Consider the following 16,592-nt stretch of genomic DNA (forward strand, 5'->3'; position numbering starts at 1 on the left):
AAATCATGTCCAAACAATTGAATTTGCCACAGGTGGACATCAATCAAGTTGCAGTGACATCTCAAGGATCAACAAAGGAAATTGGATGAACCTGAGGTCAATTTGGAGTGTCATAGCAAATGGGGTGTGAATACATATGTAAATGAGATATTTCTGTATTTCATTTCCAATAAATTTGAAAAAATCTAAAAACATGTTTTAACTGTCATTATGGGGTATTATGTGTAGATTGGTGAGACATTTTGAATTTAGGCTGTAACACAACAAAATGTGGAATACAGTGCATTCAGAAAGTATTCAGACGTTCACCTTTTCCACATTTTGTTACGTTACAGCCTTATTCTAATATGGATTAAATACAAATGTTTCCTCGTCAATCTACACACAATACCCCATAATGAGGAAGTGAAAACCAACAGGTGTATCAAATCGAACACACAGCCATGCAATCTCCATAGACAAGTATTGGCTGTAGAATGGCCTTAGTGAAGAGCTCAGTGACTTTCAATGGGGCACCGTCATAAGATGCCACCTTTCCAACAAATCAGTTTGTCAAATGTATGTCCTGCTAGAACTGCCCCGCTCAACTGTAAGTACTGTTATTGTGAAGTGGAAACGTCTAGGAGCACCAACGGCTCAGCCGCGGAGTGGTAGGCCACACAAGCTCACAGAACGGGACCACTGAAGCACGTAGCACGTAAAAAATATCTGTCCTCGGTTTCAACAGTCACTACCCAGTTCCAAACTGCCTCTGGAAGCAACGTCAGCACAATAACTGTTGGTCGTGAGCTTATTGAAAAGGGTTTCCAGGCCGAGCAGCCGCATGCACACAAGCTTAAGATCACCATGTTCAATGCCAAGCGTCGGCTGGAGTTGTATAAAGCTCTCCGCCATTGGATTCTGGAGCAGTGGAAGCGTGTTCTCTGGAGTAATGAATCATGCTTCACCATCTGGCAGTCCGACAGATGAATCTGGGTTTGGCAGATGCCAGGAGAATGCTACTTACCACAATGTAAAGTTTGGTGGAGGAGAATAATGGTCTGGGGCTGTCTTTCATTGTTCGGGCTTAGTTCCAGTGAAGGGAAATCTTAGCACAACTGCATAAAATGACATTCTAGACGATTCTGTGCTTACAACTTTGTGGCAACATTTTGTGGAAGGCCCTTTCCTGTTTCAGCATAACAATGCCCGCGTTCACAAAGCGAGGTCCATACAGAAGTAGTTTGTTGAGATCGGTGTCAAATCTTGACTGGCCTGCACAGAGCGCTGACCTCAACCCCATCAAACACCTTTGGAATGAATTGGAACGCCGACTACGAGCCAGGCCTAATCGTCCAACATCAGTGCCTGACCTCACTAATGCTCTTGTGGCTGAATGGAAGCAAATCCCCGCAGAAATGTTCCAACATCTAGTGGAAATCCCTGTTAGTGAGCATTTCTCCTTTGCCAAGATAATCCATCAACCTGACAGGTGTGGCATATCAAGAAGCTGATTGAACAGCATGATCATTATACAGATGCACCTTGTGCTGGGGACAATAAAAGGCCACTCTAAAATGTGCAGTTTTGTCACACAACACAATGCCACAGATGTCTCAAGTTTTGGGGGAGCGTGCAATTGGCATGCTGACTGCAGGAATGTCCCCAAGAGAATTGAATGTTAATTTCTCTACCATCAGCCCCCTCTAACGTTGTTTTAGAGAGTTTGGCAGTACGTCCAACCGGCCTCACAACCGCAGACCACGTGTAACCACACCTGCCCAGGACCTCCACAACCGACTTCTTCACCTGCGGGATTGTCTGACACCAGTCACCCAGACAGCTGATGAAACTGTGGGTTTGCACATCTAAGAACTTCTACACAAACTGTCAGAAACCGTCTCATGGAAGCTCATCTGCGTGCTCGTCGTCCTTACCAGGGTCTTGACCGGACTGCCGTTCGGCATTGTAACCAACTTCAGTGGGCAAATGCTGACCTTCGATGGTTTTAACTGTACCGGGCAGACGACATGTATTGCGTTGTGTGTGCGATGTCAACGTTGTGAACAGAGTGCCCCATGGTGGCAGTGGGGTAATGGTATGGGCAGGGATAAGCTACAGACAACGAACACAATGCATTTTATCGATGGGTAATTTGAATACACAGAGATACAGTGAAGAAATTCTTTGTTCCACTGTCGTGCCATTCATCCGCCGTCATCACCTTATGTTTCAGAGTGATAATGCATGTCGCAAGAATCTGTACCCCAATTCCTGGAATCTGAAAATGCCCCAGTTCTTCCATGGCCTCCATACTCACTCATCGACGTGTACAACACCATGTTCAAGTTCCCGCCAATATCTAGCAACTTCGCACAGCTATTGAAGAGGACTGGGACAACATTCCACAGGCCACAAACAACAGCCTGATCAACTCTATGCGAACAAGATGTGTCCCGCTGCATGAGGCGGTCACACCAGATACTGACTGGTTTTCTGATCCACATCCCAGTCATGTGAAATCCATATACACTGCTCAAAAAAATAAAGGGAACACTTAAACAACACAATGTAACTCCAAGTCAATCACACTTCTGTGAAATCACTTAGGAAGCAACACTGACAATAAATTTCACATTCTGTTGTGCAAATGGAATAGACAACAGGTGGAAATTATAGGCAATTAGCAAGACACCACCAATAAAGGAGTGGTTCTGCAGGTGGGGACCACAGACCACTTCTCAGTTCCTATGCTTCCTGGCTGATGTTTTGGTCACTTTTGAATGCTGGCGGTGCTTTCACTCTAGTGGTAGCATATGATGGAGTCTACAACCCACACAAGTGGCTCAGGTAGTGCAGCTCATCCAGGATGGCACATCAATGCGAGCTGTGGCAAGAAGGTTTGCTGTGTCTGTCAGCGTAGTGTCCAGAGCATGGAGGCGCTACCAGGAGACAGGCCAGTACATCAGGAGACGTGGAGGAGGCCGTAGGAGGGCAACAACCCAGCAGCAGGACCGCTACCTCCGCCTTTGTGCAAGGAGGAGCACTGCCAGAGCCCTGCAAAATGACCTCCAGCAGGCCACAAATGTGCATGTGTCTGCTCAAACAGTCAGAAACAGACTCCATGAGGGTGGTATGAGGGCACGACGTCCACAGGTGGGGGTTGTGCTTACAGCCCAACACCGTGCAGGACGTTTGGCATTTGACAGAGAACACCAAGATTGGCAAATTCGCCACTGGCGCCCTGTGCTCTTCACAGATGAAAGCAGGGTTCACACTGAGCACGTGACAGACGTGACAGAGTCTGGAGACGCCGTGGAGAACGTTCTGCTGCCTGCAACATCCTCCAGCATGACCGGTTTGGCGGTGGGTCAGTCATGGTGTGGGGTGGCATTTCTTTGGGGGGCCGCACAGCCCTCCATGTGCTCGCCAGAGGTAGCCTGACTGCCATTAGGTGCCGAGATGAGATCCTCAGACCCCTTGTGAGACCATATGCTGGTGCGGTTGGCCCTGGGTTCCTCCTAATGCAAGACAATGCTAGACCTCATGTGGCTGGAGTGTGTCAGCAGTTCCTGCAAGAGGAAGGCATTGATGCTATGGACTAGCCCGCCCATTCCCCAGACCTGAATCCAATTGAGCACATCTGGGACATCATGTCTCACTCCATCTACCAACACTACGTTGCACCACAGACTGTCCAGGAGTTGGCGGATGCTTTAGTCCAGGTCTGGGAGGAGATCCCTCAGGAGAGCATCCGCCACCTCATCAGGAGCATGCCCAGGCGTTGTAGGGAGGTCATACAGGCACGTGGAGGCCACACAGACTACTGAGCCCCATTTTGACTTGTTTTAAGGACATTACATCAAAGTTGGATCAGCCTGTAGTGTGGTTTTCCACTTTAATTTTGAGTGTGACTCCAAATCCAGACCTCCATGGGTTGATAAATTGGATTTCCATTGATTATTTTTGTGTGATTTTGTTGTCAGCACATTCAACTAAGTAAAGAAAAAAGTATTTAATAAGATTATTTCTTTCATTCAGATCTAGGATGTGTTGTTTAAGTGTTCCCTTTATTTTCACATAGCAGTATATTTAAGGCCTTAATAATTTATTTCAGTTGGCTGATTTCCTTATATGAACTGTAACTCAGTAAAATCTTTGAAATTGTTTAGTGTTGTGCGTTTATATTTTTGTTCAGTGTACAATTTCATCGAAATTCATGCGTCTTAGTGTGGCTGTAGCCTAAGGCTAGTCCTCGACTAAAAAAGATACTCCATTGAGCTTGCTTTTTAGTCCAGGATTAATCTTAATCTGTGTCCAGGAAACTGGTCCAGTATATGCCACTTACCAGATGATTTTATCCAAAGCAATTTACAGTACCCTAAGTTCAGTGCAAACATTTTTACTATGCGATCCCTGTGGGAATTGAAAGCCCGACCATGGCGTTGCTAGCGCAGCACTCTTACCATCTGATCCATACAGAACCGTTTTAAGTATTCAAATATTCGGTTCAGTTTGTTCACCCTTCAATATGCCATATCTGCAACCCTGTACCCAAAGTGACTGTTTCATAACATAAAAGGGATTCCGAGTAAAGCTATACTATAAATCAAATCAAATTGTATTGGTCACATACACATATTTAGCAGATGTTATTGCGGGTGTAGCGAAATGCTTGTGTTCCTAGCTCCAACAGTGCAGTAATATCTAACAATACACACAAATCTAAAGTAAAAGGGAGTTAAGAAATGCATAAATATTAGGCCGAGCAATGTCGGAGAGGCATTGACTAAAATACTGTAAAATATAATACAGTATATACATATGAAATGAGGAAAGCAGTATGTAAACATTATGATAGTGACCAGTGATTCCATATCTATGTATATAGGGCAGGAGCCTCTAAGGTGCAGGTTTGAGTAAACAGGTGGTAGCCAGCTAGTGATGGGTATTTAAGTCTGATGGCCTTGAGATAGAAGCTGTTTTTCAGTCTCTCTGTCTCAGCTTTGATACACCTGTACTGACCTCGCCTTCTGGATGGTAGCAGGGTGACTGGCCGTGGCTCGGGTGGTTGATGTCCTTCATGATCTTTTTGGCCTTCCTGTGATATTGGGTGCTGTAGGTGTCCTGAGGGCAGGCAGTGTGCCCCCTTTGATGCGTTGGGCAGACTTCACCACCCTCTGGAGAGCCTTACGGTTGCGGGCAGTGCAGTTGCTGTACCAGGCGGTGATACAGCCTGACCGAATGCTCTCAATTGTGCATCTGTAAAAGTTTGAGGGTCTTGGGGGGGCCAAGCCAAATTTCTTCAGCCTCCTGAGGTTTGAGGCGCTATTGCGCCTTCACCACACTGTCTGTCTGGGTGGACCATTTCAGATCGTCGGTGATGTGTAGGCAGAGGATCTCGAAGCTTTTCACCTTCTCCACTGTGGTCCTGTTGATGTGGATAGGGGCGTGCTCTACCTGCTGTTTCCTGAAGTCCATGATCAGCTCCTTCGTTTGGTTGAGGGAGAGGTTATTTTCCTGGCACCACTCTGCCAGGGCCCTCACCTCCTCCCTGTAGGCTGTCTCGTCATTGTTGGTAATCAGTCGTGCGTAGTCACGTAGTCATGGTTGAACAGGGAGCACAGGAAGGTGTTGAGCACGCACCCTTGTGGGGCCCCTGTGTTGAGGATCAGCGAAGTGGAGGTGTTGTTTCCTACCTTCACCACCTGGGGGTGGCCCGTCAGGAAGTCCAGGATGCAATTGCACAGGCTGGGGTTCAGACTCAAGGGTCCCGAGCTTAATGATGAGCTTGGAGGGTACTATGGTTTTGAAGGCTGAGCAATAGTCAATGAACCACATTCTTACATACAGTTGAAGTCGGAAGTTTACATACACCTTAGCCAAATACATTTAAACTCAGTTTTTCACAATTTCTGCCATTTAATCCTAGTAAAAAATTCCCTGTCTTAGATCAGTTAGGATCACCACTTTATTTTAAGACTGAAGTGTCAAAATAATAGTAGAGAGAATGATTTGATTGATTTATTTCAGCTTTTATTTCTTTCATCACATTCCCAGTAGGTCAGAAGTTTACATACACTCAATTAGTATTTGGTAGCATTGTCTTTAAAACTTGGGTCAAAATGTTTCGGGTAGCCTTCCATAATCTTCCTACAATAAGTTGGGTGAATTTTGGCCCATTCCTCCTGACAGAGCTGGTGTAAGTGAGTCAGATTTGTAGTCGTCCTTGCTTGTACACGCTTTTTCAGTTCTGCCCACAAATATTCTATAGGATTGAGGTCAGGGCGTTGTGATGGCCACTCCAATACCTTGACTTTGTTGTCCTTAAGCAATTTTGCCACAACTTTGGAAGTATGCTTGGGGTCATTGTCCATTTGGAAGACCCATTTGCGACCAAGCTTTAACTTCCTGACTGATGTCTTGAGATGTTGCTTCAATATATCCACATACTTTTCCTCCCTCATGATGCCATCTATTTTATGAAGTGCACCAGTCCCTCTTGCAGCAAAGCACCCCCACAACATGATGCTACCACCCCCATGCTTCACGGTTGGGATGGTGTTCTTTGGCTTGCAAGCATCCCCCTTTTTCCTCCAAACATAACGATGCTCATTATGGCCAAACAGTTGTATTTTTGTTTCATCAGACCAGAGGACATTTCTCCAAAAAGTACGATCTTTGTCCCCATGTGCAGTTGCAAACCGTAGTCTGGCTTTTTTATGGCGGTTTTGGAGCAGTGGCTTCTTCCTTGCTGAGCGGCCTTTCTGGTAATGTTAATATAGGACTCGTTTTACTGTGGATATAGATACTTTTCTACCCGTTTCCTCCATCTTCACTAGGTCCTTTTGCTGTTGTTCTGGGATTGATTTGCACTTTTCGCACCAAAGTACGTTCATCTCTAGGAGACAGAACGCATCTCCTTCCTGAGCGGTATGACGGCTGCGTGGTCCCATGGTGTTTATACTTGCGTACTATTGTTTGTGCAGATGAATGTGGTACCTTCAGGCGTTTGGAAATTGCTTCCAAGGTTGAACCAGACTTGTGGAGGTCTACAATTGTACCAAGATTTTTGGCAGATTTCTTTTGATTTTCCCATGATGTCAAGCAGAGAGGCACTGGGTTTGAAGGTAGGCCTTGAAATACATCCACAGGTACACCACCAGTTGACTCAAATGATGTCAATTAGCCTATCAGTAGCTTTTAAAGCCTTGACATTTCTGGAATTTTCCAAGCTGTTTAAAGGCACAGTCAGTATGTAAACTTCTGACCCACTGGAATTGGATACAGTGACTTAAGTCAAATAATCTGTCTGTAAACAATTGTTGGAAAAATTACAAAGTAGATGTCCTAACCGACTTGCCAAAACTATAGTTTGTTAACAAGAAATTTGTGGAGTAGATGAAAAACGAGTTTTAATGACTCCAACCTAAGTGAATGTAATCTTCCGACTTCAACTGTATGTATTCCTCTTGTCCAGATGGGATAGGGCAGCATGCAGGGCTTTTGCATCATCTGCATCTGTGGCTCTATTGGGGCGGTATGCAAATTGTGGGTGGGTCTAGGGTGTCAGGTAAGGTACAGGTGATGTGATCCATAACTAGCCTCTCAAAGCACTTCAAAATGACAGAAGTGAGTGCTAAGGGGTGATTTAGTTCAGTTACCATTGCTTTCTTGGGTACAAGAACAATGGTGGACATCTTGAAGCAAGTGGGGACAGCAGGCTGGGATAGGGAGAGATTGAATATGTCAGTAAACACTCCAGCCAGCTGGTCTGCGCATGGTCTGAGGACGTGGCTAGGCATGCCGTCTGGGCCGGAAGCCTTGCGAGGGTTAACACGTTTAAATATCTTTCTCAGGTTGGCCACGGATAACGAGAGCCCACTGTCCTTGGGAGCGGGCCACGTCAGTGGCACTGTGTTATCCTCAAAGCGAGTGAAGGTGTTTAGATTGTCCGAGAGCAAGACTACCGACGTGGCTGATTTTCCCTTTGTAATCTGTGATTGTCTGTAGACCCAGCCACATATGTCTCTTGTCTGATCCATTGAATTGCGACTCCATTTTGTCTCTGTACTCACGGTTTGCCTGTTTGATTGCCTTACGGAGGGAATAACTACACTGTTTTATATTCAACCATATTCCCAGTCACCTTGCCATGGTTAAATGCGGTGGTTCACGCTTTCAGTTTTGCGCGGAAGCTGCCATCTATCCACGGTTTGCGTAGGTTTTTATAGTCACTGTGGGAACAACATTCGCTATACACTTCCTGATGAACTCAGTCACCATGTCAATGTTATTCTGAGGCTACCCGGAACTTATCCCAGTCCACGTGATCAAAACAATCTTGAAGCATGGTTTCGTTTGGTCAGACCAGCATGGAATAGACCTTAGCACAGATACTTCCTGTTTTAGTTTCTGCCTATAGGAAGGGATGAGCAAAATGGAGTCATGATCTGATTTGCCGAAGGGAGGGTGGGGGAAGGCCTTGTAGGCATCCTGGAAGTTGGAGTAGCAGTGGTCGAGTGATTAGCAGTGCGAGTACTACAGTCAATGTGTTGATAGAGCTTCGGTAGTGTTTTCCTGAAATTTGCTTTCTTAAAATCCCCAGCTACAATAAATGCTGCCTCAGAATATGTGGTTTCCAGTTTGCACAAAGTCCAGTGTAGTTCCTTGAGGGTCGTCGTGGTATCGGCTCGAGGGGGAATATACACGGCTGTGACTATAACCGAAGAGAATTCTCTTGGGAGGTAATATGGTCGGCATTTGAGGTATTCTAGGTCAGGTGAACAAAAGGACTTGAGTTTCTGTACGTTGTTACAATCACACCATGAGTAGTTAATCATGAAGCATACACCCCCACCTTCTTCCCCGAAGAGTTCTTTATTCCTGTCTGTGCGAAATCCTGAGAACCCAGCTGGCTGTGTGAACACGGACAGTATATCCCAAGAGAGCCATGTTTCCGTGAAACGAGAGTATGTTACAGTACCTGATGTCTCTATGGAAAGAGCTCCTCACCCTGACCTCATCTACTTTATTGTCCAGAGACTGAACATTAGCAAGTAATATACTCGGAAGCAGTGGATGGTGTGCACGCCTCCTGAGTCGAACTAGAAGTCCACTCCGAATACCTCTTCTCCGCCGGCGGTGTCTTGGAGCAGCCTCTGGGATAAGTTCAGTTGCCCTGGGGGGTACGAACAAAGGATCCACTTTGGGAAAGTCGTATTCCTGGTGAGTTGCCGCTGCTCTGATATCCAAAAGTTATTTCCGGCTATATGTAATAACACAAACTTTCTGGGCTAATGTAAGAAATAAAACACACACAAAAAAAAGTTGCTTAGGAACTAGAAGCAGAGCTGCCATGTCTGTTGGCGCCATCTTGCCATCTATGAGGTATTTCCACGTGAATGACATCGCTACACATGTTGCCTCACAGTTGGTTGGCTGCTTCGCTTACATAATGCAGATGGTCACTGGTTACTGTGGAGAAGAGAGGAATGCCGTCTTTTCATTGGATGTATTGTGATTGTTGAGTAATTCAGCTGATTGGCTGATGGGTTTCATAACACGTCACTTGATGTTTGCTGTTGTTTGATTGTTATTTATGATTGGCTACTATTTTATGATTTAGCCTGTAAGGTGATTGATTAGCTAATTGAATGTTTCAGATCAAATACTGAAAGACTTCCGGGCAAGCAGAAGAGGTGTATCAGTGACAACAAAGTTGTACTCTTTCAGTGGTTTTCTAACAGAAAAGATCATATCAACGTGGCAGTGTCACACTGTCAACGTAGCTGCCATTGTTATCTGAGTCAGAATGTCGATTGATTTGGTCTGCATATTAATTAGTAAAAAAAAATCACAATTTGCGCTCTCCTGTGTCTGTTTAATCAGAGCGCTTGCTGAAGCTTCCTCTGGAGGACCTGAGGGAGTTCCTCCAGGAGCACCTGTCCAGCTCATTCTTCCTACCCGACGACGTGGTGGTGGAGCAGCTGCAGGCGGCCATGACCGAGCTCCGCAAGATGAAGCTGGACCTCCCTCCATCAGGTGGGTCTCTCTGCCTAGTCTATCAGTCCACAGACAGTCCGTCGGTAGGTCAGTCAGTCAGTTAATCTGTCAGTCAGTCAATTGCCTAAAGCTCACTTTCACACTGGGAGAGTGGCCCTTTTCAAATACTTCAGAAATGCATCCCCTCTTTGTCATTTCCTTGGGATAAGCACAGATCTATAAGTGATTGGATAGATGAAAACAAGGTTACCACCCTAATACTTTCACCAATCCAACATATTCAAGGATGCATTTCTTAAAGTTGCACTATGCAGAAATCACTCCGCCATTTCCTGGTTGCTATCAGTTTTATAAAATAAGCTAGTATAGTGTGTAGAGAGTCATTGTACCATCACAACCACTGTGAAATACATTTTCCATATCCAAAAATACTGTTGTTTCAGCTGTTTGAAGCTGGTGTACAGAACCCGAAAGTAAAAGATCAAAAAACAAAAGTTAAGAATGGGATGCGTTGAAATAGCACACAGAACAGATCTATCGATTCTTATACTTGCTTTCAAGGTGAATGATAGATCTATAACTCATATTTCTATGTGAATTTGGTCAGGTCACCCAAAAAGTTACGTATTGCCACTAAGTATTTGAACAGGGTCAGTGTTTAAAACATAAAAAGCCAAGTAAACTACAACCATGTGTTAATATTATAATAGTTATTCTGTTTTGAATTGCTATGATATCTTCCCCTACTGTAGCCAAGTCAGAGGAGCTGCCTAAGAAGCCCCTCGGTGAGGAGCGGCCTGTTCTCCTGATGCCCTTCCAGCGTGATCTAGCCCTCCCTCTGGACCAGCCCAAGACCAGTCTCCAGCCCCCGCTCCAGCTCCAGCCCCAGCCCCACATAGAGGCCCACAGGCCGGACACCATCAACCTTGACCACTCCTCCTGTCCCGGGGACACCCAGGACACCTGCAGCATCCCTGGGGCCCACGACCCTCCGTGCCCCATGCCCTCTCAGGACCCAGTGGTAGTCCACAATCAGGCTCTGATGCCAGAAGGGCCTAAAATATGTCCAGTCACCCCACCCAAGCCTCCGCCGAAGCCACATAAGGTTGCGTCCACTCCAGGGGTGCGGGGTGTCAGGGATAGGGTGGAGGAGTGTCCGAGTGACCATGTCTCAGAGGTGGAGAAAGGAGGAGAAAGAAGTCTGTCTGAGGGTAGGGGTAGTAGAGCGGGGATGGAGGCCCGATCTGCAGGTCCAGAGACCCAGGGAGAGCCCGGTTACTGGCCTCCGCCCTACGAGCCCCCTGTTGGGGATGTTTCCATCACGCAGTCTGGATCAGGGTCCAAGACACTGGAGTTCCCAGATCTACCCCCTCCACCTTTTTACTCTATGGAAGAGAGCACCCACACACCCCTGGACCCCGAACCTCCATTCTTGCGAGACGGGACCAAGGTAGGGCTGAAGTCGGACTCTGTGCCCCCCTGCTCGGCTCTTTCACTAGGGGTAGAACCCCTACCGAAGCCTAAGAGTCCGCGTCCACCTCCACCCACGTCCCTGGACCTCATCCTGGAGGAATCCCCGTCCTCGCGGCCTTCTTTTTCCCTCGCCTTTGCCAAGCCGTCCCCCCAAATCACCTTCAAGCCCACTAAGTTCCCCGTGTCGCTCTGTGTGCCCCAGATGGCAGGGGACCGCCGGCCCTCAAACACCTCCCAGTACGACAATCTCTCAGAGGCTGACGACGAGGACTGCTTCATGGACCGGCTGCTGGAGGCAGCCACTGCCCTGCCGCAGAGTCCCTTGCCAGGCACCAGCCCTCAGGAAACACTGGGGATGTTCGGCCTACCACCACCGCCGCGCATACCCGAGCTAGATGATGACCCCTCATCCTCCTCTCTTTTCCATCCCCTACCGCCGCCGCCTCCGGTGTTCCTCCTTTCCCTGCTCGACACCTCCTTTCCCACCCCTCTCTCTGCCTCTCCCTCCCCCTCTCCTCTTCCTCCCACCTTCTCAGCCCTTCCCTCTCTTCCGCAGGAGCCGGACTATGAAGGACAGGAGGAGAGCTGGGTGGTAGACTCCATCGTCATCCCTCCTCCGCCGCCCTGCTTCGCCGATAGACTTGCTCCTTTCCAGTGTAGCCCTCCTCCTAACCACCACACTGGGCTCAGCAGCCTAACGGACACACACAGAGCCACCACTGCCAACCAGAGCCAAAGCTCAAACCAGAACCAGGGCTCCTCCCAGTTCCAAAAACTGCCCAAGACCTACAGGCCCCTCCCTGCCCTGCCTGCCTTCACGGCCCAGATGCTGCTTCCTGGGCCCTCATCTGGACAGTCGGCAGGAGAGGTCCCCTCAGTGCAATCCAACCCAGACTTTTATAGAATGCATGCTGGAAGCCACCAGCTGCCCAAATCGGTAACCTTTTAGGGTTTCTATAGTTTGAAAGAGTTTGAAACATAAAGAATTTCAGACACGTGGCTGGGTGGGAACGAGACAATGGACTGAAGAGACTGCTGCAATTACCTACTGTGCTCATCTAGCATACAAAGCCATTTTGTAGGAGGGAGAGGGAAAAGCCCTTAGTGTGGTCAGTTGCTGTTTTTGGAGAGAGCAAATCACTTTTTTCACAGTTATGTATAGATATTTTGTGATGTTTGCACCTTCTTATTAAGGGCAACAAATAGTTTTCTAAATGTTAACCTAAATTTGAAAACGTAGCCTTGCCTCACATTTTGGAGGTAGTTTTAAGGTGTTTGTGCATGTGTCTGGCAATATGACCAGTTGGTCTTTACATCATGTAGGAATCTGTTTGTCTTTCGGTTCCTTTTTCCTGTAACAGTAAAGTGTCTTAAGAATTGAGTAGTTTAACATCCAATGAAAACAGGAATTTCTGTTCAAGAACTTAACTCAAAGGGCTTTCCAAGTTGGCATACAATCATTGTGAAGCACCAAAGGCATATATCCCATACCAGTATTAATTTATGTGAGCAGGCTCACAGAACTCAATACAATATAGTTAGACCATATGGTTATTGAACTTATTTGAATATACACTGCTTAAAAACATGAATTTGTAAACTATTTAAATAACATTTATAAGGCCTGTTATTCATGATTTTGTAATGATGAATAGTTGGCAGTTAATACTTAAACGTATGTTACATACTGAACGTGAGGAAATTACATATGATGATTTACAAGCCATTTGTTCATGGTTACCAAACTATTTAAAGATTTTGTACAAGCAATGTTTAAGCAGACCTTCAAATTAGGTGCTCTCACTATTTAACTCTCTCTCGTTGATAGAGCCATGGTGCATTAGTCACTACTGTATATACTGACGCATGTTTCATTGAGCATCAAGGGCTTGTAGTCGAGTCCTTTTTCTTTTATGTTAGAAGCAGTACTGTGTTTGTTTGGATTTTGCTGGTATTCTTTGTTTCATCTTGTGGATATCGTTTGCATTTTCGAAGGCATTTTATTGTGTTACTATTATTCCAGTTTGTTTTGATACCTTTCTGTGACATCACAGCAATAACGTACTGTAGATATTTTATGGAGAAGGGTTATGCACAGTACCAGTCAAAAGTTAGGACACACCTACTCATTCAAGGGTTTTTCTTTATTTTTACTATTTTCTACATTGTAGAATAATAGTGAAGACGTCAGAACTATGAAATAACACACATGGAATCATTTAGTAACCAAAAAAAGTGTTAAACAAATCATTTTAGATTCTTTTGAGTAGCCACCCTTTGCCTTGATGACAGCTTTGCACACTCTTGGCATTCTCTCAACCACCTTCATGGGAAATGCTTTTCCAACAGTCTTGAAGGAGTTCCCACATATGCTTAGCACTAGTTGGCTGCTTTTCCTTCACTATTTGGTCCAAATCATCCCAAACCATCTCAATTGGGTGAGGTCGGGGGATTGTGGAGGCCAGGTCATCTGATGCAGCACTCATCACTCTCCTTCTTGGTCAAATAGCCCTTACACAGCCTGCAGGTATGTGTTGGGTCATTGTCCTGTTGAAAAACAAATGATAGTCCCACTGAGCGCAAACCAGATGGGATGGCGTATCACTGCAGAATGCTGTGGTAGCCATGCTGGTTAAGTGAGCCTTGAATTCTAAATAAATCACAGACAGTGTCACCAGCAAAGCACCCCCACACCATCACACCTCCTCCTTCATGCTTCAAGGTGGGAACCACACATGCAGTACAGAAATCTCAAATTTGGACTCATCAGACCAAACGACAGATTTCCACCGGTCTAATGTCCATTGCTCGTGTTTCTTGGCCCAAGCAAGTCTCTTCTTCTTATTAGTGTCCTTTAGTAGTGTTCTCTGTGCAACAATTCGACCATGAAGGCCTGATTCACACAGTCTCCTCTGAACAGTTTATGTTGATGTGTCTGTTTCTTGAACTGGGTTGCAATTTCTGAGGCTGGTAACTCTAATGAACTTATCCTCTGCAGCAGAGGTAACTCTGGGTCTTCCTTTCCTGTGGCAGAAAGGAAGACCCAGAGCTACCAAAACCCAGAGACCCAAAACCCTTGAATGAGTAGGTGTCCAAACTTTTGACTGGTACTATATGTACAAAGAAGACAGAAGTGTTGTAGGTGAAGCAGAGCCATGTTCAGTAGGCAAACGGTTCAGAAAGTTGCAGATAGGAATGTCTTGAATACAGCTGACGTGATTAGTTATTCTACATGTCAGAGGCATATTTGCTCTACATAACATATTGCTACCTGAACATTGTGTGATGTTGTATCCTGCTGAATGCGCAGAATGTTTACTTCATAAACAAACCATCAACATAAAAACAAATGGGAACACAAGATGGCATTATTAGCAAATCCAATAATTCTTTAGCCTACACAATTCCATTAATGAAAGACTAGTTTCACCTAGTGGAGAAATAGAAACCTTAAAGGCCCAGAGCAGTCAACTTGATTTTCCTGTGTTTTATATACATTTCCACACTATGAGGTTGGAATAATACTGTGAAATTGTGAAAATTAAAATAATGCCCTTTTAGTGTATGCGCTGTTTGAAAAGGGCGCCTGAAATTTCAGCCTGTTTTTGGTGGAATGGAGTTTTGGCCAAACCTTTCTACCAAAAACAGATCGTTTTCAGTTTTCCCCTCCCTACTCAGATCACTCCCAGATAGTCCTAACAAAATTCTTGCTTAAGAAATTGCACTTTGCTAAGAAGCTATTTTTGTTTATTTTATACCATTTTTGTTTTTCAAAAACTATCTCAGTAAGTTACTTAATTGTAACCCAGAAATATGATATTGAGATTTAAAAAATTCCTGCATTGGACCTTTAACAGTGTTGACATGCATTTTTTGTGGGACCCTATCAACAATGGAACAAAATCCCAAAATGTGTTTTGAGAAAAATGATACATGTTTAGGGTCAACTTCATAGTACTTTTAAGTTGCATCCACATTCTTTACCCTTCTCCCAAAATGTACAGTTCTCTCAATGTGCCATGAATTTAAAAGCATTCGATTGGCGTAGCCTAAGTATTGGCTGGAGGGTGTTTCCACAATTTTTAAACCCAAGAGAAAGGGTGAAAGTGCGTGCTTCAGGAGAAGTGTCGAGAATCAGGACACAACCGTAGTTGAAGAGCCACAGGTCAGTGTTGATTGGTTGACAAAAGAAACCAGCATTCAGAAGAGAGGTATTCTTGGAGGAATGGAAGTTTGAGCCATAACATAACAACGAAATATAGTATCTGTCCCAAATGGCACCCTATTCTTTGTATAGTTTACAAAAGTAGTGCACTATGTAGGGAATTAGGATGCCATTTGGGACTCATACCTAGTCTACCTTTTATCTGTTTACTGATTTTATTAAATGTATATGAGGGTTATGGACATCTGTTTGAAGTTTTTGCGCTCGCACTTCTACTTTTATTTTCTCCAGAGTCTGTTTCGTCCTTGGTTACTGTGCATTCTTTTGAAAGGCTCTGGCCGAAAAGCTTTTTTGTTTGTACCATGTTCTGAAAAGAGCGACGTCATTCGGCTTGTTCACAGGGGTTGGTTTGAACTAAAGCATATCTTTTTCATCATAAGGATCTGTTGGTGTCCAGTTTCGAAGTATAGCTTATCAATATCTTAATCTGGGCAGTGCCTTGAGCTCAGACCAACCTCGTGAACAAGAACATACTTTGACAAATGTTGTATAAAAAAAGAAATGTTTGCGTTTTCTTTCTTTCCTCCCACAGAACAGACCAGTTACAGAGTAAAATCGGAGTATGGTATATTTTATCCACAATTAACCCTTTAACCCTATTCTTAACCGGCTGGTAGAGGATATTTTGACAGTGGATTTAGAACTGGGTATGGGAAAAAAATCTCAACTTGAACTTGATTGGTCAACTCTCCTAGCCCTCCCGCATCAATTTGTATCCTTTTGAGTTCTTGCAGTTCAGTGTTTGCCACTGACGGCTGTAAGAAAATGCATGATCTGGCACCAAAGATATTGGATAAAAGACAGGAATTTGGTGAGGGATGAATATTGCACCATTTTTGTTAGAGACCTCAGGGTGTTATTGTGCGCGGGATGCTATTTTAGAAGGTAGCGGGATTTCTATAGGCTTTTC

General features: G+C 45.1%; 1 protein-coding gene across 2 annotated transcripts in view; it reads left to right on the plus strand.

The window, feature by feature from the left end:
- Positions 1–16,188, plus strand: part of si:dkeyp-19e1.3 (uncharacterized) — a 131,052-nt gene extending 114,864 nt beyond the window's left edge. For both annotated transcript variants that reach the window (XM_082957123.1, XM_045688026.2), the window contains exons 13-14: positions 9,871–10,023; positions 10,737–16,188. In XM_082957123.1, the coding sequence (XP_082813249.1) occupies positions 9,871–10,023; positions 10,737–12,406 (1,823 nt within the window). In that variant the 3' untranslated portion in view covers positions 12,407–16,188. The remainder of the gene's footprint in view (positions 1–9,870; positions 10,024–10,736) is intronic.
- Positions 16,189–16,592: the final 404 nt, after the last annotated feature.

Source organism: Salmo salar, chromosome 10, assembly GCF_965601325.2.
Source record: "Salmo salar chromosome 10, fSalSal1, whole genome shotgun sequence".
Taxonomy (NCBI): Eukaryota; Metazoa; Chordata; class Actinopteri; order Salmoniformes; family Salmonidae; genus Salmo; species Salmo salar.